The sequence below is a fragment of the Condylura cristata genome, unplaced genomic scaffold (assembly GCF_000260355.1).
Source record: "Condylura cristata isolate star-nosed mole 26May11 unplaced genomic scaffold, ConCri1.0 scaffold00028, whole genome shotgun sequence".
NCBI classification, from domain to species: domain Eukaryota; kingdom Metazoa; phylum Chordata; class Mammalia; order Eulipotyphla; family Talpidae; genus Condylura; species Condylura cristata.
In genome coordinates this window covers 3,578,637-3,601,963 of record NW_004567129.1, presented here as the reverse complement: position 1 = coordinate 3,601,963, position 23,327 = coordinate 3,578,637, and the positions used below count along the sequence as shown (strand labels likewise).

General features: G+C 57.2%; 1 protein-coding gene across 1 annotated transcript in view; it reads right to left on the bottom strand.

The window, feature by feature from the left end:
• The window catches only part of ADCY7 (adenylate cyclase 7), a 42,363-nt gene that overhangs the window by 18,132 nt on the left and 904 nt on the right, over positions 1–23,327 (bottom strand). Inside the window, exons 2-7 of the mRNA XM_012730736.1 lie at positions 6,336–6,773; positions 4,710–4,913; positions 3,401–3,541; positions 2,501–2,650; positions 2,108–2,256; positions 1,155–1,266 (exon numbers count right to left, since the gene is read on the bottom strand). Coding sequence (XP_012586190.1) covers positions 1,155–1,266; positions 2,108–2,256; positions 2,501–2,650; positions 3,401–3,541; positions 4,710–4,913; positions 6,336–6,554 — 975 coding nt within the window. The 5' untranslated portion in view covers positions 6,555–6,773. The remainder of the gene's footprint in view (positions 1–1,154; positions 1,267–2,107; positions 2,257–2,500; positions 2,651–3,400; positions 3,542–4,709; positions 4,914–6,335; positions 6,774–23,327) is intronic.

Sequence of the window (23,327 nt, the reverse complement as noted above, 5' to 3'; positions counted from 1 at the left end):
GAGGGAAATGCACAGGATTGTGGTGATGGGAAACCCGCGGGGATTACAATTGAGATGGAAAAAAAAATGTACAAAATGATGTAAAAATAAACTGTTATAAAAAAATTAAAAAAAAAATCTCCCATGGGTGCGGCTGTGTATGATGCACATATGCACCAGGAGAGCAGCCACCGCTTGCACCCTCACATCTGGGCGTCCAGCGGCCAGCCACCACTTCCAGGCAGCTGCCTTGACCACCTGAGGCTGGACGAGGTGTTGCTCAGTCTCCCCGTCCCCGGCACTCCTCTTCAAAACCCAGAGCAGGAGGGTTGGAAGCCACCTGAGGGCTGCCCACAGGCCCCATATAAGCTGAGGGCTGCCCCTCAGCGCATCTAAGGATGAGCTGGTAGACTGATGAGTGACTAAGTCCCCTCTCACCTCCCCTCCATCACACACGCACCCCAGACACACCCTGAGCCCTCTCCACTTAGTTACACACGGCAGACCCGCTTGCTCATTTCCCCTTCTTGCCTGGCACCTGGCATGCTCTCGGGGTCCTAGGGTCAAGTCCCACCCCTCTCCGCAGCCCTGGAGTCCTTGCTGTCCTGACACTGCCACATGGTCCCCGAAACTGTCCTCCTCTCACTGGGCCACATTTGCTCCGTGGGCATAGTGCATGGAGAGTTGTCTCTACTCCAGGCCTTCGCACATGCTGTTCCTTCTGCCCGGAATACTGTTCCCTTTCTCTCTGCCTCTGTTGTTAGGCTTTTCACAGTTCAGTGAGCACACAAGTCACCTGGGGTCTTGTCAAGGCAGGCTCTGGGCGAGGCCTGGCATCCCAGAGTCCACCGGTCTAGTGGGGATGGCATCCCAGAGTCCACCGGTCTAGTGCCGCCTCCTCCTCCAGGCAGCCTGCCTGAGACCCTGGCCCAGCCGGTCTGTGCCGCCAGCGTCCCACCGGCCTCACCCTCCAGGGAGCAGGATTCCGCTACTTTGCCTACGCTGACCTCCACTCCCCGCACAGGGCGCCCGGAAGCATTTGCTGACCACATGCTGAAATTCAGCCGCGGCCTCCCCTGCCCACCTCAGCACAGCCCCGGCCGCGCCTGGGACGCCCTGGAGGACTCCTGATGTCACCACCAGCTGAGGGGGGGCAGTGCTGCCCGATGTCTCACCTTGGCGATCTGGTCAAACTTGCCGAAGAGCTCATTCAGCACCACCACCAGCTCTTTGGGGGAGCAGTCACTGGCCAGTCTCGTGAAGCCCACAATATCAGCGTACAGGATGCTGGGGAGGGGGCGCAGCAGGAGGGTCAGAGCCAGGCTGCAGGGGCGTGGGGACAGCCCTTGCACCCCAGCCACCCTGCTCCCGGAGACTCCGCAGGAGGGGGCCAGAAGACCCCAGCAGCAAGACAAAATTCCAGAGGCTGCTCCGTGAAAGGGCACGGGAGCAAGAGTCAAGAACCTGCGAGGCTCCGAGTGCCCTGTCCCAGCACTCACAGGCTCCAGATCCTCGGTCTCCTGTCTGTACCTGGCTTTCCACCTGAGCACAGCTAAACTCCCTGCCAAGATGAGACTCCGCGTCTCACGCACAGCTCCAGCCCAACACGCACTGCCCCCCACGGCCCCTGGAGGACCTCCATTCATGGGTGAGCTACGTGAGGTCAGGGCGGGGGGTGGGGGGGTGCCTGCTGGGAGCCACAGCTGCAGCTTGCCCGTCTGGGGCTCTGGAGTCTGTGTGTGCGGGGCCAGCCACGCCCGGCGAGCGGCTAAGCTGGGGCTCCAGGCAGAGCCCCAGCGCCATGCCAGCACCCTGGCTCCCCTCTGGGGGGTGCATCCATCCATGCTGTGTGTAGCCCCGGAGCAGACAGAGACAGGAGGGGGGAGTGGGGACACTTGCCAGCACAGAACCCTGGGGGAGCTTCGGCCCTTTTGGGGCGCTGCACCCCTGAGACTCCTCTTTTCCAACAGGCATGCTTTCAGCGCTTTACAATCGTAGGGCCCTAGGGGACCTCCCCGAACACCAAACCGGTCTGATCCTCCCCTCGGCCAGCGGAATACTGCTAGATTACTGCCCCCAGCCTCTGTGGGCTGGGGACTGGCGCCCCCCACGGCCCGGCCCCGCCCACCTGACATTCTGGTGCCGCTTGACGTAGAGGCTGTGGAAGTTGTTGTCAGGCATGTAGTGGCGGTCGTCGTGTTCCTTGAGCCGCTCGATGATGGTCAGCTTCATGCCCATGGAGATGTGGGCCGGCAGCACCGACAGCAGCAGGTTCTCCTGCACACAGGTGGGCGCGCCGATGGGGCACCCAGGACAGGCAGGGCGCCCCCCACCCATGGCCGCGGTGCTCTCCGCCCTCCTGCCTGCTCTGACCGCGGCACTCCCTTTCTCGGCCGGTGGGTCCCCGCCACCCGCCCAGCCAGGCACCCCACCGTGTCCCAGAAGCCTTCTGGGGTGAGGTCGGCGTGGGTGCCCAGCGAGGCGGGGGCCCGGCTGTGGCGCTGGGAGGCAGAGGCCCTACCTGCTGGAGCTTCTGGATGCGCAGCTTCCGCCTGACCTGGAGGCAGTTCATGGTGTGGATGAAGAGTTCCCGGGAGGAGTCGTGCGTGTGGTACTTGTGGAAGGCGCCCGTGAGGTTCCCGCACAGGAAGACAACAGCGATGGGCAGCAGCTGGGGTGGCCGAGGGCAGGCTGAGCCTGGGCCAGGCGCGGCCCTCGCGGGCTGCTATAACTTAGCGCAACACCCCGCCCCGCCCCCGCCCACGCGGGCACTCCTAGGGCGGGGGGCGACGGGCCGGAACTGGCGCTGCCCTCCTGGAGAATGGCTTTGCCTGCAGGCCCAGGGCTCCGGTGCCTCGGCGCCACCAGGCATTTCCGGGAGCTTAAGACTCGGCCCCAGACCAGCAGCGCCAGTCACTTCTGGGGAGGCAGGAGCGCCCCCCCACACCGCGAGCCAGCGTGGGGCTCCAAGGACGGCCACAGGAGACCATGTCCCATGGCTGCCTGGAGGCCTGGCCTCCGCCTCTGAGGGACATGGCAAAAGCCCAGCTTGGTCAAGAGGGAACCGTGTCTCAAAATTACTGTGAATAGGGTTCGCTCACTCAAGGCAAGGCACAAGGTTGGGTGGCCAGGGACACCATCGACCAGGATGGGGCTCTGGGGGAAGCTCACCCACACAGTGCACGGGCCTGGAAGGAGGACCTGAGAGGCGACTGGAGTGGTGGGCAGGACCTCTAGGGCACAGGAGGCCAGCAAAGGAAAGGCCACCACGCAGGGCACATGCCTGGGGGTGGCTTCTGGGGCAGACTCAGAGGGCCTGGCCACAGAGCTGGCCGTCTGCAAGCACGGCAGAGGTGTCCAGGGCCAACTCACCCAACCACAAGTCTTTGCCTCCCACACCCAGAACCCACGCGCCCCTCACCTGCTGCATACTGAATCCCTCCGACAGGTTGACTACCAGGAGGAAGGGGGCGCTGGAGACCACCCCCACAGCGATGGCGCCCCTCATGCTGAAGGGCATCAGTGTGTACACGGTGAAGATGATGAACAGGAAAAAGGGCACCTGGGGGTGGGGTGTCATTAAGGTCAGAGCCTGGCCACAGTGCCCCTGCCCCAGGACACAAAGCTGAGCTGGTCTTGGGGTCCCGAAGCCTCTTGTCTTCCAGGAATAGCCCCAGATCCCCATATCCTGAGCCCTGGGGCACCAGTCCAGGCCACCCAGGGCTGTCCTTAGATGGTGCCCATGCCCACGTGGTAAGGCAACAGGACAAGAAAGGGTCAAACTGTGCTCCTGGACCAGGCAGCACCATTCATCACTTCCTGTGTGTGGATTCACCACATGGGTCGAGGTTGTGCCCTCCCATGAGGGAGCTTCATGGCCCTGGTGAGCTACCCCCACACCCCCTTGCCCCCACCCTCCACTCCCCGCACCCACGCCAGGCCCTCTCCAGGCAGGAGCGAGAAGTCTGGGCAGGGCTGCTCCCCACGCCTGCAGCACTGAGCCCCCCCTGCATTCCCTCAGGACCTGAGCGGCCTGCCCTCACCTGCCCCTGCGGGAACGGCCTCTGGCCTCCAGTCTGCGCCGCCTCCCTGACCCCAACCCAGGAGCGTCAGGGGACCCAGGCAGAAGGTGCTGCCCCTGTCACAGTGATTGGGACCATGACGCAGGCCGGGCCGCTGTGCGGCAGGCTTGTTTAAAAAGGGCCCTCCCGCTGAGAGGGTAAGCTGGTGGGAGGGCAGCCTGAGCCACTGCGGCCATCTCTGCCCACCTCTACCCAGCCGGGATGGCCACCGGCAATGAAACAGAGAAGCACAGAGACAGAAAGCAGGACCTGGCCTTCCTGCTGGAGCCCCAGGGCTGACCCCTCACTTTGGCATGGGAGACAACTCCTGGCATGGGAGACAACTCATGCCTTCTGCTTCTTTGAGTTGGTGATGTATCATTTCCTATCAAGAAGAGGCCACCCAGAAGTACCACCGCCAGCCATCCCAGGGGACACTCACTCCTCCCACCCCTGCCCCTCACTGACGCAGAGAACCCAGAGCACGGACCAGCCTAGGGCTCATCTTAAGTTACAGAACCATGGGAGCAGGAAGGGCCCTTGCCCAGCACAGCAGACACAGGCCCATCCTCTAGTCGGGACCTGACGCGCAGGGGGCAGGAGCACCAGGTGCACAGTTGACTGGCTGCATCCAGCCCCCAGGGACACCGGGGTCCCCTGCCCTGTTACCTGCAGCCACACACAGGTTTCCTTCATCCTTGTGTTGTATACCAGCACGTAGCCTAGTGTCATAAGGCAGGCCCAGGCGAGTAGAACGAAGACCCTGAGCCACCGCCGCAGAAGGCACTCGAAATACACCAGCACGTAGAGGGTCACAAACACGGCAAGGGCCAAGAAAGCCGTCACCAGGACAGCTACATTGTAGAAGGGCTCCTGGGAGGGGCAAACATACACAGAAGAGCATTGCTTTCCCCAGCGGGGCACCACTTCCTCCAGAAAGCCTGCCAGGTTTGCCTGGCCGCCTGCACTCAGCGTCATCACTCAGGCTGTTCTTTTCTCCTGCGCCTCTGGAGCCCAAAGCATCCTTCCCAGTAGAGCCCAGTGATGCTGTCACTCCCACTCTCTCACCATCAGGTGTCCCCAGAGAGGCCCAGGCAGAGCTGCAGGGGTGGGTACAAGGCTACAGCAGCACCGCCTTGGAGAGTCACTTCTCCTGACTCTCAGAGAATGAGTAGAGGTTTATGTGAAAATGGCAAGCTAGGGCATTCCTATGGGAAGAGCCGGAGCAAAGGTGCAGAGGTGTGATCATGGGGGTCCAGGGAAGTTGGATAGCATCTGGCTTCACCTAATTGCCCCTGAACTCCATCAGCACAGAGGCTGACCCAGGGACCAGCACACAGCGGGTACTCTATCGGCTGAATGATGACAGGAATGCCCTGAAGCTTATGCCCACACAGCTATAGGCAGCACTGGCACAGCAGCTACTGGGTGCTGGCTGCTTATACTTATCAGTGCATTAATACCGTGCAGTCGCTAATGTTTTCTTCCAGAACTCTGCTGTCCCAAGCAGTGGCTATTCAAAATTAAATTTACATTAATTACAATACAACTAAGACTTCAGTTCCTCAAGTCATACTAGTCACAGTTCAAATGCTCAGTAGCCACACAGGAAGTGGCTAAAGCAGGGCCTAGGTCAGAGAGGCTAATTAGTGATGTCTGCCTCCAAAATTGTGTTAAGGATTCTGAAGCCATAGCCATGACATGGTAATCTGGGATTGACTTGTGATGTCTGCCATGGCATCAAAGTGGGAACTGTGATGTACAGGCCATCCCTGACCCACGTCTTGGATAGAAGGCAAGTCCATTATGGGAAAAAGTAGGGTAATTTCTTTTTGTTTTTAAAGAGTTATTTATTTATGCATACAAGAACTGGAGTATAGGCTAGAGGTGGAGAGGGTGAGAGGATTGACCAGAGACAGAGTTGGGAGCAAATAGGTAGACACACTGAAAACCACCACTGGGGGAACAGTGGGTGGGCCAAGAGAGGTCTGCCATGCCACGTGGGCCAGCTCCCTGGCTGGAAATCCAACTCATGCTGTAGTGGCTGCAGACAGCCCCGTTGTGCCACCACGGAGGGCCAGTTTCTCTGCCCCAATTAATGTCAAATCTAAAGCCACTCCAAGACTTCACAATTAAAATAAAAAAACTTGTCTATCATCCATCTAAATAATGCTCTATAGCCCTTTACAGGCTTACAGAGGATAAAGACTTGCCCAAGGATTCATAGCACAAAGCCTCGAAGCTGAGATGTGAGCCCCAGAGAAGCCCCACTGCCCCTGGGCTGCCCTCACTCACCTCATAGGTGAAGGCGATGACGATGAGGGCAATGCAGGCCATGGTGGCCACCAGAAGGAGAATGTGCAGCAGCGGCCCGTGCAGGCTGGTGAGGCGGTACTTCTCATACAGCGCATCGTGCTCCGGGACCTCCTCACCCTCATTGAAGAAGTAGCTCTTCTTGGCCAGCATCCTCTGGCCTCGGCACATCCTCCCAACAGTCCACTCAGGAGACCCCATGGCCTGGGAAGCACCTATCAGCCGACACCTTCCCTGTGGGTCTAGGCCTCTGCCCTCTCCAAGCCTGGTAGGAGGGGCTGGGGGGAGGCTGGCTGGGCCGGCAGCTCCATGCACGGCACAGGGCCTGCGTCACTCCAGTTGCCAGGCCTTGCTCACCACGCCACTGGCCTCCTCCACTGCATCCAGATCCAGCTGACCAGACACTCAGGGTCCTCGGCTCTGCAGAAACAGAAAGCAGACCTAGATTTGACCTCACGGGACCAAGTCGGGGAAGAGCTGGCATCAGGAAGAGCCAGGCCAGGCATCACAGCTCCTGGATCGGATTTATCCACCTTAATCTAAAACTGACGTTCAGGGCTTTTTCTTGCTTTGCCCACCCCAAGATCCTAACGTTGCCCCTCTGGGTTTGCGAGAGCTGCCCTGTACGATGGAGTAGGCACTAGTCCTGTGGTTCTATTTACACTGAAGATCCGCGCCCGCAGCCACAGCTCAAGCTCTCACCCATCACACCGCTTCTCAGTGGCTGTGGCTTAGGGTGGCACAAGTGGAGAGTGTTTCCGTCACCCAGAAACTTCCACTAACAGCTGCTTTCACAAGCAGCTCTGATCCAGCTCAGTGCAGGTCTGTGTTGGGAGGGCCTGACTGGGGCTTTTTGGCAAATCTTGTATCTCAGACCCTCAAGCCTGCTTCACCCAGGGCATCTGCTTTGCACCCATGTGATGTTAAGCTTCACAGAAGACCACATCTTTTGAAGGTCCTCACTGACAAGAATTTAAGACGTTTGCAAATGATCCTGAACTTCAGAAAAGGTGCACGGTGGATCCTTCATGACAAAGCGGGGAGTAGACCCCAGGCGTGACAGGCTCGGCCCAGATGGGCTCTCTCTTCCCCCATCACCGTCCACTCATCTGTTCATCCAGGCACCCAAAAAGGTGTATTAATCATCTGTCAGCATCTGGGGCCCACGACCAGGGGCCTGTGCACCAGGTTCTCTCTTTCTGGGGACCCCAAAAGAAGGACAGTTATCAAAAAAATGTACAATCCCGAGCGAAGTGTCTGGGGCCTGGGAGCAGCTGCCATCTTCCCAGCAGCAGCCTGAGTTAAGGGAGCAGCCTAGTGAGAGTCCAGCTGCACCCCGCACACCCCTGCCCCCCGCCCCCAGCATGCTCGTTGCCTTCCTCAGGGATTGGAGCCAGGACAGGGCAGGAGCAGGTGGCCACAGGGAGCTTTGCGTGCAAGGCACCTCTGTCATGAGGGCACAGCAGCTGGCAGCAGAACTTCCAGGTAAAGGTGGTCCACAAGAGCCGCCAGTGGCCAGATGTGCCTAGGATGCCCAGAGACAGGAGAGCAGGTGGCCAGAGTCGCAATGAAGCCTCCTGATGGCCCCTATTTCTCCTGGCAACTGAGTGGGTTGGGCCCCAGTCTGCCAAGTGGCTATCTTCTTGGTCCAGTCATCTGTTCCGGGACATTTTATATACACCATGGAATACTACTCAGCAGTCAAAAAGACACTCATGCCCTTCGCAGCAACATGGATGGAGCTGGAAGGCATGATGCTCAGTGAGTTAAGCCAGAGGAGAAAGAAACATATCAGATGCTTTCACTTATAGGGGGACACGGGGAAACTAAATCAGGGATCAGAAAAAAGTGACAAAGCTAACAGGCAAACTATAAATCGGAGATACTCAGCAGTGGCGGGGGAGGGAAAGAGATCAAAGCAGGAAGGAAGAGCACCAAAGCCCCTGGTGGCGGTTCACCGGTTACGGGGACACCACCTGAGAGGAGAAATCAAATACTGTGCAAAAACAATGATGCAAAATATATACGTAAAAATGGGAAAAAAGAGGGAAAAAATCGCACACCAACCCCACAAAGAGCCCAAGGTGTAAATCTGATTTTCATGTGACATGCTGATGTTTAAATGTTGCAAAAGAATAAAAACTGTTTGCGTGGTACCGCCCACTAGCACACGGCCCTCTAGCTACACAGCCAGTCCAGCTCCACAGCAACATTTCGAGCGCTCTCCATCTATGCCCAGGCCTGGGTTGTACGGTTCACAAAGCAAAGTCCCTGCCCTAGACACCCCAACGCGGGGCCCCCAAACAGTTCTGTAGCAGCAGCAACACTGTGCTGCTGGGCGCCTGCACACACATAACCACTCACCTTGGGAGAGGCCAAGGTGCTGCAGCCATTTTGCAGAGATAGACCTGAGCCCAGAGAGGCTGAGGGCTTGCCTAAGCTCACACAGCTGCAGCCGGTCATGGGAGCCTCAACCCAGGTCGGCCGGTTCCCAGGCCGGGGCTGCTCAGCCCGGCCCGTCTCACTGCACGGAGTTCCAGAGGTGAGCGCGGCTCCCTCTGGAGCGTGGGCCAGCCACCACATGGACACACACTGCCCGCCGGGACTGCCAGGCTAAGAAACCCCAAACACCAAGAGGCCGGGGCAACTCCCCACAGCTGCCTCCGCCCCCAGACCAGAGAGTGGGTGGCCAGGACATACAGGCACAGTGCAAGCACACACCGTGCAGCGGCCGCCCTCTGACCCTGGCAGTTCTGCCTTCCGAGTGCGCTGAACCAGCCCTGAGCCGGACACGAGAGAGGGGGACCCGCTGCACAGTTCCGGGGGCCCATGGCAACCCAGGCCTGGTAAACACGCCTCTTGAAGATCTAATTAGGCCGCTTCCTGAGCAATGGGAGGAGGAGGAGAGTGGACAATGGGCAGCACTGGCGCAGGGCCTCCGCTACCCAAGGGCCTCCTCCCGCTCCTGGAACAAGCTACGCGGTGCACAGCACTGGGCTAGGACAAAAGTCTGCACTCACCACTGCTGGGGAGTGCGGCCAGGAACCCACTCCCAGTGGGTGTCTCCTCTCCCAGAACCACCCCGGACCAGACCTCTGCAGACAGAATTTCAAAGCCACTCTGTCTCATCAGCAGTACTCTTTTAAAAAAAGATTTCTTTATGCATACAGAACTGGGGCACAGGCCAGAGGCTCAGGGACGGTGAGAGGCTTCACCAGAGACAAGAGTGGGGAGCAGAACAGGCAGGTTGTCGAAGTACACTGCTGAGGGGAGACAGAGGTCTCCTGTCTCCTGCTCCCTGAGTGGGGACTGAACTCACGCTGAGGCAGTCGCAGGCAGCTTCATAGTGCTGCGTTCCAACCTGTTACGCCACCAGGGAGGCCCTTATCAGCAATACTTTTGCCAGTCACTGACTCTGGTGGCAACTAGGGGTGGGGTTCTCTCTGAGGCCCTAGATGAAGGAACTCCAGGTCCCTAAGAAATGACCCTGCAGTCTCAGCTCACAGACCCCAGAGATGGGGTATGCATCACCTCTCAGGGCTGGCTTCTCCACCACTGGCCACTACTGGATTATGTCTTGCCTTAGGTCAAGCAAGCCCTGTCTCCCTGTCGTCCCCCACTGCCCTGTCTGAATCCCAAAGACACCAAGAACAGAGAATTGCACTTGGCAGAGCTGAGCTCGCTAGAGGTGGAGGGACGGGAGTCCCAAGGGTGCTTCCATTGTCAGTTCACCATCACTGTGGTAGGGAGCAAGGTGAGCAGCACCATTTTGTAGACAAAGGGCCCCCAAGTGTCCTGCTGGACCGAGTGAACACTGTTCTCTCCTCCACCCAGCTTGAACAGCAGCCCTGTGACGCAAGTCTGGCTAATCAGCCCGGTCGCTTTCGTGCCCCATTGGCTGGCTCAAGGACGGACATGGCTCCAAATCCTCCCAGTGATGATCCTCTTTGGGATTTTTGCCGACAGCTGCTGGCAGTCATCTGAGGAGACAGCACCCCTGAGAATGAAGCCAACACAGAGCTGGAGCAGAACAGAGCCTGAAAACAGCCCCTGTGCTCCTGGATCCAGCGGGGCCTGAAGCTCAAACAACCTCCAAATGTTTTAATTGCAGGGCAAAATCAATGTCTCTTCCAGCCAAAGTCACTTTGAGTTTCTGTTATTTGCAATCAAGAATCCCAAGATATGTGTTTGCAGTATCAAGGGAGCCCTCGTGGCCCCTCGATGGGTCCAGAATCAAGGAGAGGGTGCACAGAGCCCAGAAGTAAGACACAGCGCAAGCCAGCTCAGTCTTCTTTGGAGGGCAGGAGTCACTGTCCACACTCCACAGTCCAGGCCCAGCCAGGTTGCAGACGACCTGAGGCCACAGGGGGCGGGAGGCCCAGGACTGCAGGGAGCTGGGCTGGGGACTCCCCACATCGGCTACAGTGGCCTCCAGAGACGCCCCTGGGGGAAGAGCTAGGCACACATAGGTGGAAATGGACCCCAGAGGAGCCCACCTCCTACCCCTAAGGCTCTATCGTCCCAGGTCCTGAGATTGAGGGGGGCAGAGGACGCCCTAAACAAAATCTTTGAGCACATTTGGGTGCCCAGTGCTGGGGCTCTAAGTCCACCCACCGGCCGGCAGTGGTATGACCACAGCTTCCACTGTCCGGATGGGGGAGCTGAGAAGCACTATTCACTTGCCAAGGTGACCCAGCTAGTGAGAGACTTGGCTTTGAACACAGCCCATCAGGAGGCAACCCTCGTCCTGCGCATCGTCCACAGGGTCCTGATGCCAGAAGATGGTACCATGATAACATGACGGCCCTTTCCCACCCTCTGCACTCCAGGCCCAGGGTAAGGGTGGGGTCCCTGGGCCTTGTTAGGCCTCCCTCTGCCATGCAGGGGTTTGAGCAGGCAGCCATGCTAGCGAGCCTCTTCTCAGCCAGCACGAGCGAGAGGGCCTCTTCCTCTAGGACACCCTCCAAGCTACCCCCCACCGGCCTCCTTCCCTTCCACAACTCAAACAGGACCACGGCCTCCCTGGCAAAGGCTGACTAGTGGTGCAGGTGTCTCAGCCAGAGGAGCTGCTAGAGATAGGAGCCTGGACCCTCAAGTGTGCCTGGGAGATCCTTCCCCAGCAGAACTAGCTGAGCAGGCGCACCTCCCTGTCATCCACACCCCTCAGGAAATTCTAGAACACCCAGCACTCACAGATCACCAAGGCTCCCACTTCCTCACCCAAGCAGTGCTGGCAGGAACCCCAGCTGGGCTTCTTCTGGTCCAGCCCTCGCAAGCCCCAGGGCTGCTCAGGGCCTGGAGCCCAGTGGCCTCAGAAAGGGGAAGTGGGGCCTTGGTGCAAGGGAGGCTGGGCAGGCCTGAAGCGAGGCCCCACTCGTTCCCTCAGAGGGTTGGGTCAAAGGCGCACCTCCCATTGGCTGAGGGCGACCCCGCGCCCAGGAGGGAGCGGCGGAGCGACTGGGCCTGCACAGGCCTGGAGGGCATCAGGAAACCCTGGGGGTCTCAGTCTTGCCACGTGCTCTCCTCTCCACTGTACCGGCCTCAGCACACAGCCCTGTGGCCTCTCTGGGCCTCTGCGCCCTCATGCGCCCTTCTCTCCCAGGAATGTCCTGAATTGGAAACCTTTCCGGAAGCCGGTCAACTTCCCGTTTGTCAAAGATTCCAGCACCTGCTTTGTCAAACTGTTGTGGTAGGACTTATGCCTGTGTCCACAGTGGGTAGATGGGTGGGTGGGGGTGGGGAGTTGGGTGGGGGGATAGATAGATGAGGGGGTGGGCATGGGGGGTGGGTAGGTGGATGGGGGTAGATGGATGGGGTAGAAGGATGGGGGTGGGTAGATGGATAAGGGGGTAGGGGGTAGATGGATGGGATAAAAGGATGGGGTGTGGGTAGATGGATGAGGGGTTGGGGTGGGGTGGGTAGATGTATCAGGGGTTTGGGTGGGTGGTTGGGAGTGTAAATGAGAGGTGGGGGGCACCACTCATTAACCCCCCATCCATCTACCCATTGCTGGACACAGACATAAATCCTACCACAGAAGTTTGACAACACAGTGCTGGAACATTTGACAAATGGGAAGTTGACAGGAATCTGGATTCTTCCAACTCAGGTAAACCAACCAGCTAGAATCTTGAACCAAGCAGAAAGATGGGGAAAAGCAAGCAGGGAAGCTTTGGTAAAAAAAAAGGAAGGGGGTATCATTAGGACAGAAGATCAAAACAGAGGAAGGGGGGGTCCCCCTCAGGAAAATGAGAAGGGCACCCCACCCGAGTTAAAGCATGGCCTAGGAGGGGGGGACTGTCTCAAACCCCAGCAAAAGATGATGTGAGTGCAGAGTCGCCTCTGCTGGGCCTCAGTTTCTTCACTTCCTCACTGGTAAACTGGGGTTCTGATACGCAAGTTGAGGAGACAGTGAGGCACAGGCCAGAGTGGCCAACAGGCCTAGCCTGTGGGAACAAAATGCCAAATAGGCCCAGAGAGAAGACTGAATTCCAGGAGTTAAGGAAACCCCAACTGGAAGAGACAGAGGTATGAGGGGTCCCCAAGTCACCTCCTCTTCATCTCCCTACCTCCTGGTAATAGCCTGCAAAGCCTCAGGCAGGACAAAAGTGACCTGAGCCCCTAGTCAGCCTTGCTCCCCATTTCCCCAGGTGGGGAGCCCCAGACTGACTCTATCCCAGCCCCCAATGCCACAGTCTATCCATTAGTCTTGATACCTGTGTTTCAGGCCCGATTCTGCCATTTATGGGCTCTGTGACCCAGTTCTTGCTGGATTTGGGTCTCAGTTTCTCCTCTTGGAAAGAAGTGGTTATGTCAGAATGCCAGATATGCTGGGCTGGGCTGGGCTCAGAGTGGAGCAGGAGGAGCAGGCTGGGCGTCGCCACCGGCCCAGAGAGCTCACTCCAGGTGTGGGGCAGGTAGCCTGCGATTCTGAAAGCCTCTCTTTCACTTTTCCTCAGATTAAGCTTTATCCTGGATAGTCACACCTTCAATGCAAATATCTTACTTAGAACCTCACCCCAGAAGGCTCCAGCTTGGGGGAGGGGAGGCAGGAATAATTACTACAGTTGACTGACTCCTGTGTGATTCTAATGAGTTGTTGACTGCCTGGGACAAGTTAACCAACCTGTTCATTCATCAAAAGCCAAGGGTTCATTCCTACAACAGAGGTGTACCAGCAGCTTCTGGATGCCAGGTGCCATCAGGAAGCTCTGCTCTGGGCGCAAAGGCCCAGAAGACAGAGAGCTTATTGCTCTCTCCTCAGGTGTCTGCAAGGGCTCTACATTCAGTGGGCGTTCAGGGAACAGTGCTTATTGACTGACTAACCGACCAACCAGGATGCCTATTGGAAAGAACACCATATTGACCCCCGCTCTTGCCTGAAATTCCACCATTAGTGATTCATTCCTTTAAATACTGCCTCACTAGGTCTGTGTTTTAGGATGAAAAACACTTTCGTGCCCAAGTTTAACAAATTTCTGATACTTTTTCCCCTTGAAGGAAGAACAGAAAGAGGAAGTTTAGTTGGGCTTAGGGGACTCACGTGATGTGGGCTCCCCGTTGACTTCATGCTTTGTTTAGGCCCCCCCCAGGCAGCAGGTCCTATAGTGAATACTGAGGTATGAGAGGAGGTGGGAGAGGAGATCCATGCACAGACCTGCAGGTGGACCGAGCCCTGAGTAGCCACTTAACTGGGCCAGTCTTAGCTCCTATGTGGCTGGCAGCCTGTTTAAAGAGGCAGCATAGCCCAGGGAAGACGGAGCAATGATGAAGGATTTCTCAGTCCATGCTGCAGCGGGTTATTCCTTTCTAAGAACCTGACACAACCCCTAAAAGTCATGACAAGACTAAGAAATTCAATTACATTAGAGATAATTTTTCGACATAGTAAAAACCACCAAAAGCAAAATTTAAAGATTAGGGAAACATTTGCAACTCTTACCACAGGAGCAAACCCCCTTAGAGGTAAAGATCTCCTACCAAAAGAAAACCAAAATCAAAAAGACATAGTTTTTTTTTTTAAATAGGAGAAGAAAATGAACAGAAAGTTCACAAAAAGACAATACAATGACTCTTGAACATTTGGAAAGATCATGTCACCCACAATAAGAGAAAGCAAGTTAAAATGACTATGAAAAGCCACTTTTACCTATCCAGTTGGCCAGGACCAAGCATTTCATAATCCAGTGTTGGTCAGGTGGGAGAAGACTCCTGCTCAGCATGGCTGAAGCATGACTCTGCTTGGTCCTGAGGGGGCCAATCTGATCTTGTCTCAGAGTTAACCTGTGCACATGAACATTTTCACTAGCCGATTATCAGTGATATATCCAATGAGTGCTTTCACGCATGCGCAGTGACATGCCAGATTATGCACTGCAGCAGCGTACAAAAAACTAGAAATAACATGTCTATCAACAGTGGTGGTGAAATAAATACAGAAGCTCACACAGGAGCACTATTAACTGGCAAAAAGGGTGCAGGTAGCTTGCCAGTCACTGCCACAGGGCCTCCTGGAAACAATCTACATGCTAGTGGCATGCCTGGGTGAGGGCTGAAACGAACTCTGAAAAACCGCAGCTGCTTCACAGAGTGAACAAATCATACTTCTCATTTTCAGTTTCTATTTCTATCGTCATTTCTATTGTGCAGCCTTTTTGATTGTAGTAGAGAAGATAATTCACATAAGCGCCTAAAAGTTAACAATACTGTATTGTGCACTTGAATTTTCTAAAAGGAGAGATATCAGAAAAAGAAGGTGCGAAGAACTTTTGGAGATGAGAGAAAGATGTGTGGCATACATTGTGATGATTGTTTCACAGGTGAAACTTTGCACCAAACTTATTAGGTTTGTTAACCATGCACAGTATTTACTTGTAACTTAACAAAGTGATTTTTAAACAATCTAAAAAGTAAAGGCCCTAATAGAAAAAGCAAGTTAAGGTGATCGATAATTAAAGGGATACCAGGACTTACATATATTAACATGGATAGACATGTTCCTGGCATGTTCCATACATAGTGTGCATGTGTGTAAATACACATATGTGAATTACCAAAATATAAAGGCTGTTAAAACAAGACAGGCCCTCCCTGGTGGTGCAGCAGGTTAAAGCACAGCACTAAGAAACTAAAAGCCACTTCAGCACGAGTTTGATCCCTGCTCTGGAGGTGACCCACATGGCGCAGCAGACCTCTCCTGACCTGCCCACTGCTCCCCTCAGCAGTGGACTTCCTCAGTCCGCCTGCTGTGCTCCCCACTCTGTCTCCGGTGAATCCTCTCACCTCCCCTGCACCTCTGGCCTGTACCCCAGTTCTGTATGCATAAATAAATCTTTAAAAAAAAAACAAAACAATACAGCTAGACAAAAGGAGGACCTCCCTGGTGACACACAAGATATCCACAGCCACCACAACATAAGTTTGATTCAACCAGGGAGGTGACCCACATGGCGTGGCAGACCGCACCTGTCTCCCCGCTGCTCCCCTCAGCAATGTATTTCAGTGGATCTGCCTGTTCTGCTCACCACTGGTGAACCCCCTCACCCGCTGCACCTCTGGCTTGTATCCCAGTTCTGTATGCAGAAATAAATAAATCTTAAAAAAGGAAGACAAAGAACATTCAAGCCTATGACATTTAAGCTGCAAGACCTTAAGAAAGTTCCTTCACCCTCTGTGCCTGCTTCAGTTTCCCCCTCTGAGAAAAGGTAGCACACTAGCAGGGCTTTTCCAGTGCTGGCAGTGAAGCCAGAAGCGAGCAGAAATGGCTCCTGGCACGCAGGGCACAGGTCGAGACAGCAAGTATTCAGTTGACAGAAGGACCAGTGGAGTGAGAGGGGAGTGGGCCTGAGAGCTGCACCCACCTCCGTACTGAACCACCAAACCGGTGGGGTCGAGAAGGTCCAGCTCTGCCCCACCGTGGGTGACTGGGCTCCGGCAGTGGACAGAGCAGTGGTCAGCACTGCAGGACCGCTCTCTAGGCCCTGAGCAATGATGTGTCTGATGCCCCTATGTGGTGCCCAGCTGGGCCTCGAGAGAGTGGCTGTCCACCCAACCTGAGGTCAGGGGGAAGTAGGGATGTTGGCCCGAACCTAAGAAAAGCCTAGAATGGCATCCGAGTCATTGGGTCCTCCCCACACACCCTCCAGGCCTGCTGACAGGAGAGACAGCGGAAGATCCAGCTTAACCTCTGAGCCCAGCCAGGGAGACAGAGAGGCGGAAAACCAGCCAGGCTGGTGGCTCTACCCCTCAACCTCCGCCTCTGAGAACCTACCGCGGGGCACCTGCCGGGAACAGGCTGGGCAAGGCCCTTCCTCGCAGGGGTGGTGCTGCCTTCACTCTGTGGCCGGCCAGGGAGGCCTCGCTAAGATCCCCTGCAGTCTGCTGGTGGGAAAGTGAGGCTGAGACTTGACCCAGACCTGCCCTTCTCCAAGGTCCAGGAACTTTCTAACCCTGTGTCTGCACTTCCTGCGGGTGTGGACTCTGCCCAGCAGTGGAGCCATGAAAAGCTGCCCACACCCACACGGACCTCCGGTCACAGCAGCTCAGGGTTTGTGTCCCCTCTCCTCCTCCCACAGAGATCCCCTGTGACATTGGCAGGTGGGAGGCTCTGAGACATCCTGCAGGAGAGACTCCTGCCAGGTCAAACACAGCTAGACACTTCTTTTGGCTCCGGGGACTCCTGGTGTTTGTCTCTATCAAACCCTCCAGAAAGACTGACATGCCAGGCTCCAAGACTTGGCCGAGCGGTCTCCCGCCAAGAAGCCCAGGCAGGCTCTCTACCCGCCCTTCACTGACCGCCTGGGAGCAGCCCACTTGACCTTGCATTAGGCACATGGGTGCCCCTACCTGCTGGCGGAAGAGGGGTCAGCTCTTAGCTCAGCCATGGTGCTGGGGTGGGGTGGGAGTGGGGGGTGGGGAAAGGCCTGGGCGCACAGCCCCGGCCCTTGGGCAGTTTCCCACTGGGGAAGCAAACTGCCCTGGGGAGGAGCGAGCAGGAAAGAGCTCTAAACACCAAGCAGGAAAAGACCCTCCCATTATACTCTGTCCTTCCTCTTCCATGCAAAGCAGGGACAGGCCTACCGGCCTCAGGTCACCCTCTGGCTTAGGTCAAGGGTGAAGCCCACAGAGCCCTGTGCTGAGTATCAGGAGACCCAGTGTCTGGGCTCTGCTTCTCACTCTCAGCCTCCTCCTCCAGGGGCAGTTAGGCCTCCACGAGGTCCCTTCCTCTTCAGACCAGCAGAGAAAACAGCCACAGATTAGTGGGAAGGCACCCCCACTTAGAACTCAGCAGGCCACGCGGGGGTCACGGTCTCCCCCAGCCCTCCCCAGAGCCCGGCAAGGCATCACTGTCTAGCCTGCCCCTCCAGAGACCCCCACTTTGGCTCCCACAGAGCCAGCCACCAGAGTGCCCAGCCTTAAACCAAGCTGTGACCCCACACCCCCAAGGCCTCCTGAGAACATGAGAGAGGCGAGGGGACACCGAAGGGCTGTCAGTGAAGCCACGCGAGAGCCCGGAAGTGCCCTTCTGCAAGAGAAGCAGCCCAGTCAGCCTCCATTGGGCTACAGCCCGGCTTCCGGAGCTGTACCCGCACAGGGCCTTTGGCGGCCCTCACCACAGCTGTGCTTGGAGCCCCCTGCCTGGCCCTTCATTCCTTCCTTCCACAAATCCCTGTCTTCGGGAGCCAGGCTAAGGCAGGGCAGAGGACGTTGCAACAATGGGGGTCTCTGTTCAAGCAGCCTGATCTCCCCCAAACTCAAACCTCCCCTTGGGATAGTCCACCAGAGCTCCTATACCTAGCCAAAACCCCAAGAACAACAAACCCACTCCTGCTCACCCCCTGGCCAAAAACTCCTCCGGAGCTTCCAGAGCTCTTCTTGATGACTGTGTGATTTGACTATTTCAGTTCCTCAAACAAGCCCCGCCCTTTTGTCACCAGGCTTTGGCAGCCTAAAACACTGCCAACCCTACCAGCACCAAACTCCCTTGTCAAGCAAAATCCAGTCCACTCTTAAGAACTAGGCTCAGGTGCCACCTACTCCAGGAAGGCTGCCATGCTTCTCCTGACCGGGACTTGGTACCTGCCTCCTCTTCATCTAGGCTGCCCTTCCCACAGCAGCACCAGGCACCTGGCCTGTCACAAAACTCCCGCCCCATGGCTGAAGTCTGGCCGCACGGCCTGGCACACAGACAGGTTCAGCCCCCTCCCTCCACAGGCTGAGTGAAACACAGCCCACACAGACTGGCAGTCAGCCTGGCATCCCTATTCCATATTCCAGAGGTGTCACCTGCCTCTCAGGACACATTTTCTCACCTGAGGGACAGGAGTGAAAATGTCCCCTGATTTCTGGCCTATTCGGGGAGTGAAGTCCCCTCAGGGCTCTAAAAACTTACAGCCTACAAACTCTGTACATGGAAGGAGACTGTCCTCATTGTGCTGTCTCACAGGGAAACAGGCCCCAGCAAACAGCCCCCTGCACCTCCACCCAAAAAGTTGGTCACTCCGTTTGTTGCCCCACAAAAGGTACTAATGGGATGCTGAGGCCACAAGTTAGAATTACATGGGGCCCCTCGTAAAGACACAAAAGAATCCTAGATTCTCCACACCAGAGTTGCTGTGTGACCCAGAACATGTTAATTAACCTCTCTGAGCCTTGGTTTCCTTGCTCACCGAATGGATCAGAAGCAGTGTCTACTGCTCAGAACTTCTGGCAAAGACTGGCAGGGATTGATGTCATGTGGGGTCACCCGCAATGGACTCTAAACCTGAGGAAACTTGACATTAACAGGCCCTGGGGGACAACTTGAAGTCCAGTGCTCTCTGTCAGCCTGCCAGTTCCTGTTAGGCCCCCAAATGCAGCTCTTCTCTTTCTTCACTCCCCTGCCCAGAAAGGGGACTCTGACATAGGGATGCAAAGCACTGTGTCCTACCTAGCACTAGGGCACCCCCTCCCCAGGGCACAGAAATGGTGGCTCCAGGGAGCCTGGCTATTTCAAAAGAGGATGCTTCCCCATTAGCATGGGTCCCCCATTAAAGAAGGCTCCTCCTGCCCAGTCAGCTGGGGAAGGGAGACAGGTGTAAACGGCCAGGGAGCAGGGCTGGCTGACCTGGGAGAAGGTGCCCCCACCCCCTTCCTCTCCCCCCTCCACTCCAGTGTGGGGATGCATTGGAGGCAAAGTCAATGTGTCTACAGCAAAGGTAGGGAACCAGGCCCAACATCATGCCCCAACCGACAGAAGCGGGGGCAGTGTACACAGCATGGCTCTGACCAGGAAAACTCGGACTGGCCCCAAGGCTGTGGAGAACTCCAGCCCTATCAGTGCAGGAACAGTTAAAACCTGGGCCTCTACTAGCTCAGTCAGTGACACTGTAACGGGGTGGGGGGTGGGGTCCCCAGGAAAAGGGGAGGATCCAGGTTCCCTGCCCCACCCAGAAGGAGGGTGGAACTGAGCAGAGAAGAATCTGGAGAGGAGACAGAAGAGGAAGGAAGCAGGATGGAGAGGCAGAAGGTGACCTGAAGGAGCCACAGGGAGCAGAGAGACAAGTGAAGAAACTGCATTTGCTTTTTAGCCCTGGACTGGGTGAAACATGTGGGTGAGAGACCCGTGGGGAGGTAACTAATGGCAGTGTTTATCTTGATTTTGATTTTGTTCTTTTCCTCCCAGACTTGTCTTGCCATTTCTGACCCATTTCTATGGGTCCTGGCAAGAAGATACCTTAGGTTTGTGACAGGCTTTCAGGCCTTGCTTTGGGCCAGTCCTGTCCTAGTGAACTTTTACCCACAAAGGGACGGGTAACTGGGTATTAGATTCAGAAACTATATTCTTTGTCTTTTCTGTATTGCACACTCACTGTATTAAACTTCCTTTCCATGAAAGGTCTTATATGTCTTGTCTTGATGTGGCGGATGGCAGAACCTAGTTAGATCGGGCAGGTTTGGGGCTCAGGGGTGCCCCTCTCTGTAACAACACCAGGAAACATCAACCCAAGTCAGCCACCCCTGAGTTAGTGAGACTGTGTCGCTGCCGAGGGGTAGGAAAGGCCCTTTGGTAGAGAGAAGGGCCTAAGTGTGCCCATGTCAACAGGCGTGAGGCAGCCCACCTGCTGCCTTCCAGGAAGCCTCCGGGCCAGCCTGAAAGCAGGGCCTGTGTCCTGTCGCCAGTGAGCACCTGCTGGGCACAGGAGGAAGTGAGAAGAGGGTCTTTGGGGGTTAGAAAACATGGCTGAGAATTGGGGTACCCACAAAGAGACCTCCATTTGCTTCTCTGCCAGAGTTGTGGGCAATTCCTCCCAGTGGTTTATAGGGCAGGGAGAACAAAGAGGCAAAAAGGGGAGACTTGGGAGAGGGGGCTCAACACAGAACCGGGGAGTGGAGGCTGCCAGGAACAGCACACCAGAGTGCAGCCCCACCCCCCTGAGCGCGAAGACCGCAGAAGGGGGGCCCATCTCGGGCGAGCCAAGCCAGGAAGGGTGTGAGGAGGGGAGCGCCAGAGCAGAAGGGCCTGCCTGTGCAGGGCCGGGAGGGCAGGCCCATCTGTGCCCACGTCCGGCGGGTCCACTGGGCACCAGCGGCCACGACGGGGGGCCTGGAGGAAAGGTGTGTCTGGGCCGGGAGGGGCCCAGAAGCCAAGCCTGACACCAGACAGGAGAAACTGGCCAGTCACGGGTGTCAGAAGACCCTCAGGCCCTGCGTCTCCCCACACAGCCGCCAGCTGGGGCTCAGAAACGTCCATGGATAGGCCTGCGCCAGAGCCAGGCAGATGGGGCAGAGGGGACACTACCCATGGCCAAGGGGTCATGAAAGAGGACCTGAGCCCCCATGACTAGAGGCTCACCACCCCGCCCCAACAGCCAGGTCTCCTGCAGACGCTGGGGCCGTGGGTGGCGAGGGGGACAGCAGGGCATAGGCACAGAAGGTGCTCTGGCCCAGCAGGTCTGCGCCCCGGATTGGGCAATCCGGCCATGGTGGGGGCACTTGTGAAATCCACACGCAGTGGCAGGTCGAGCCGGATGCCAGCTGCTATTGGATGGGCACCGTGCCACCGTCCTTGGGGCCCGAGGGTAGGAGGAGGTCTAGGTGGGAAAGTGGAGTCTAGGGAGGGGCTGGACTGGGCAGGGAGCGGGCAGCTGGAGGCCCCTGGGCACAGCAGAGGCTGGCCATGTGCACCAAGCACTGAGCACCCACATTTCAGATGTAGCAATCTGGCTTGAGCCCTGGCTCGCCTCGCTGCTGGCCTCCTGTGCTGCGGGGTGGCTACAGAGGGGGCTTGAGCTGACCAGAGCCAACACTGGCTGTGCCCAGTGACAGAGACCCCAGCGCGACCGGGGGGCTCGCGCACGGCCGCCTCGGTGCCAGCGACAGGGACCCCCACGCGACCGGGGGCTCGCCCAGCCACCTTGTTCACTGAGCCAGCTAACATCTGGCCCTGGAGGCCGCAGAGGCTGTCCGAACACAGCAACGAGCCAGAAGTACACCGTCAGTCCATCCTCCCACGCCGACCCAACCCTGCCAGAGGGGAAGAGTAGACGGCTGACTCAGGTGTCAGGTGAGACCCCTCTGCCTGCTCCCTCAGAGGCTGGGCACTGTCCCCAACCAGGTAAGCTGCCCTCTGCCTGGGCAACGGGCTGTGGCAAGTTGCCGCGGGCTCCTTGAGAATGTGCCGCACACCCTCAAGCTCCCAGACAGGCCACTCCTCGGGGCTGCCTAGTCATGGTAGCAGATCACGGAAAACCCAAAGGGCGGGACCACTGGCCTCAGCAGCACAACTCCACGAACACAGACCTGGCCGGGCTGCCCCGAAGACGGCGCAGATGAGGGTTGGGCCAGGGGGCTCCCCTAGGGGCACTTGGTTCCTCACCCTGCCAGTGAGGACCCCACCACCAGCCACCCAGAGAGCCTGCCCAGCTTCAAAGCCTCCAAGGACTGGGCACAGGGCCACGGCCCCACCACGGCCTGGAAATACAGAGCGTGTACGACAGGCAGGGTGTGTGGTGGCCAGCCGGATGGTGTGACCCAGACAGGACAGGGCCCCCCGGGCCTCTGCATTGCTCCTCTGTACATTGGAGATGACACTCACCACACAGGGTGGGGGCGGCGAGGAGTGAGTTTTAGCCAACAGTTACAAACTCTGGGGGGAGGAAGGGGGTGCCTGTCCCCAAAGCTACATCAAGGCTCACCTTTGTCTCATCTGGCGCAGCAGCTTGACCTGTCCAGAGGCCCCACATCCGCTCAGGCCCGCCCTGCACCAACGCTCAGGGCTCACAGGAAGCTTATCAATCTTAGGCTGCCATGCCCCCAAAAGGCCCTGCCAGCCCCCCTTGCCCTATCCCAGGAAAGGGCCACAAGCAAACAGCCAATTCTTGTCACTGCATGGATTTTGCTCCACAAAATTCACACCTTCCCTTCTGAGGGCCACAGCCCAGAACAACCCGATAGCTTCCCTCCTCCACACCCACGCATCAGACAAGGAGCCACCAAGCCCCAGGAAGCCGAGGGCCCCTGTGGCGTGGGGGTGCTCCGCAGCCCGTGTCTGGAGGAGCTGAGGCCCTTGGCGGAGGCCTTCCCAGGCTGCCCCCTCGCCCCCTCGCAGGTGCCTGGGCTTCCTGCCGTTCTCTCACATGGCACTTCCTCTCAGGGCCCCTCACTTTTCATTTCAGATCTCCGTTAGCCTTGCCCAAGGCAAAAACAAGCCCAGTGTCCTAGCCACAGATTTTGCTCTACACCGTATTAAACACTTAACACACTTTAAACACGTTCACCCCCGTGCAGACTAAAACCACCTGAGGGCCCCTGGTGGCTCGGGGCCCCCACTCCGAGAAAGCCTGGTCAAGTCCCCCTCACATCCTCCATCTGCAGGTCTGTAGCTGGGAGAGCAGTGACCGGGTCACGTGGCCACCGCAGGGAGCCACAGGCCTTGAGGCCTGGCCCGTCCACTCAGAGACCTGGCTCCTCTCCCCCTGCCCCAGGCCTCCAGCT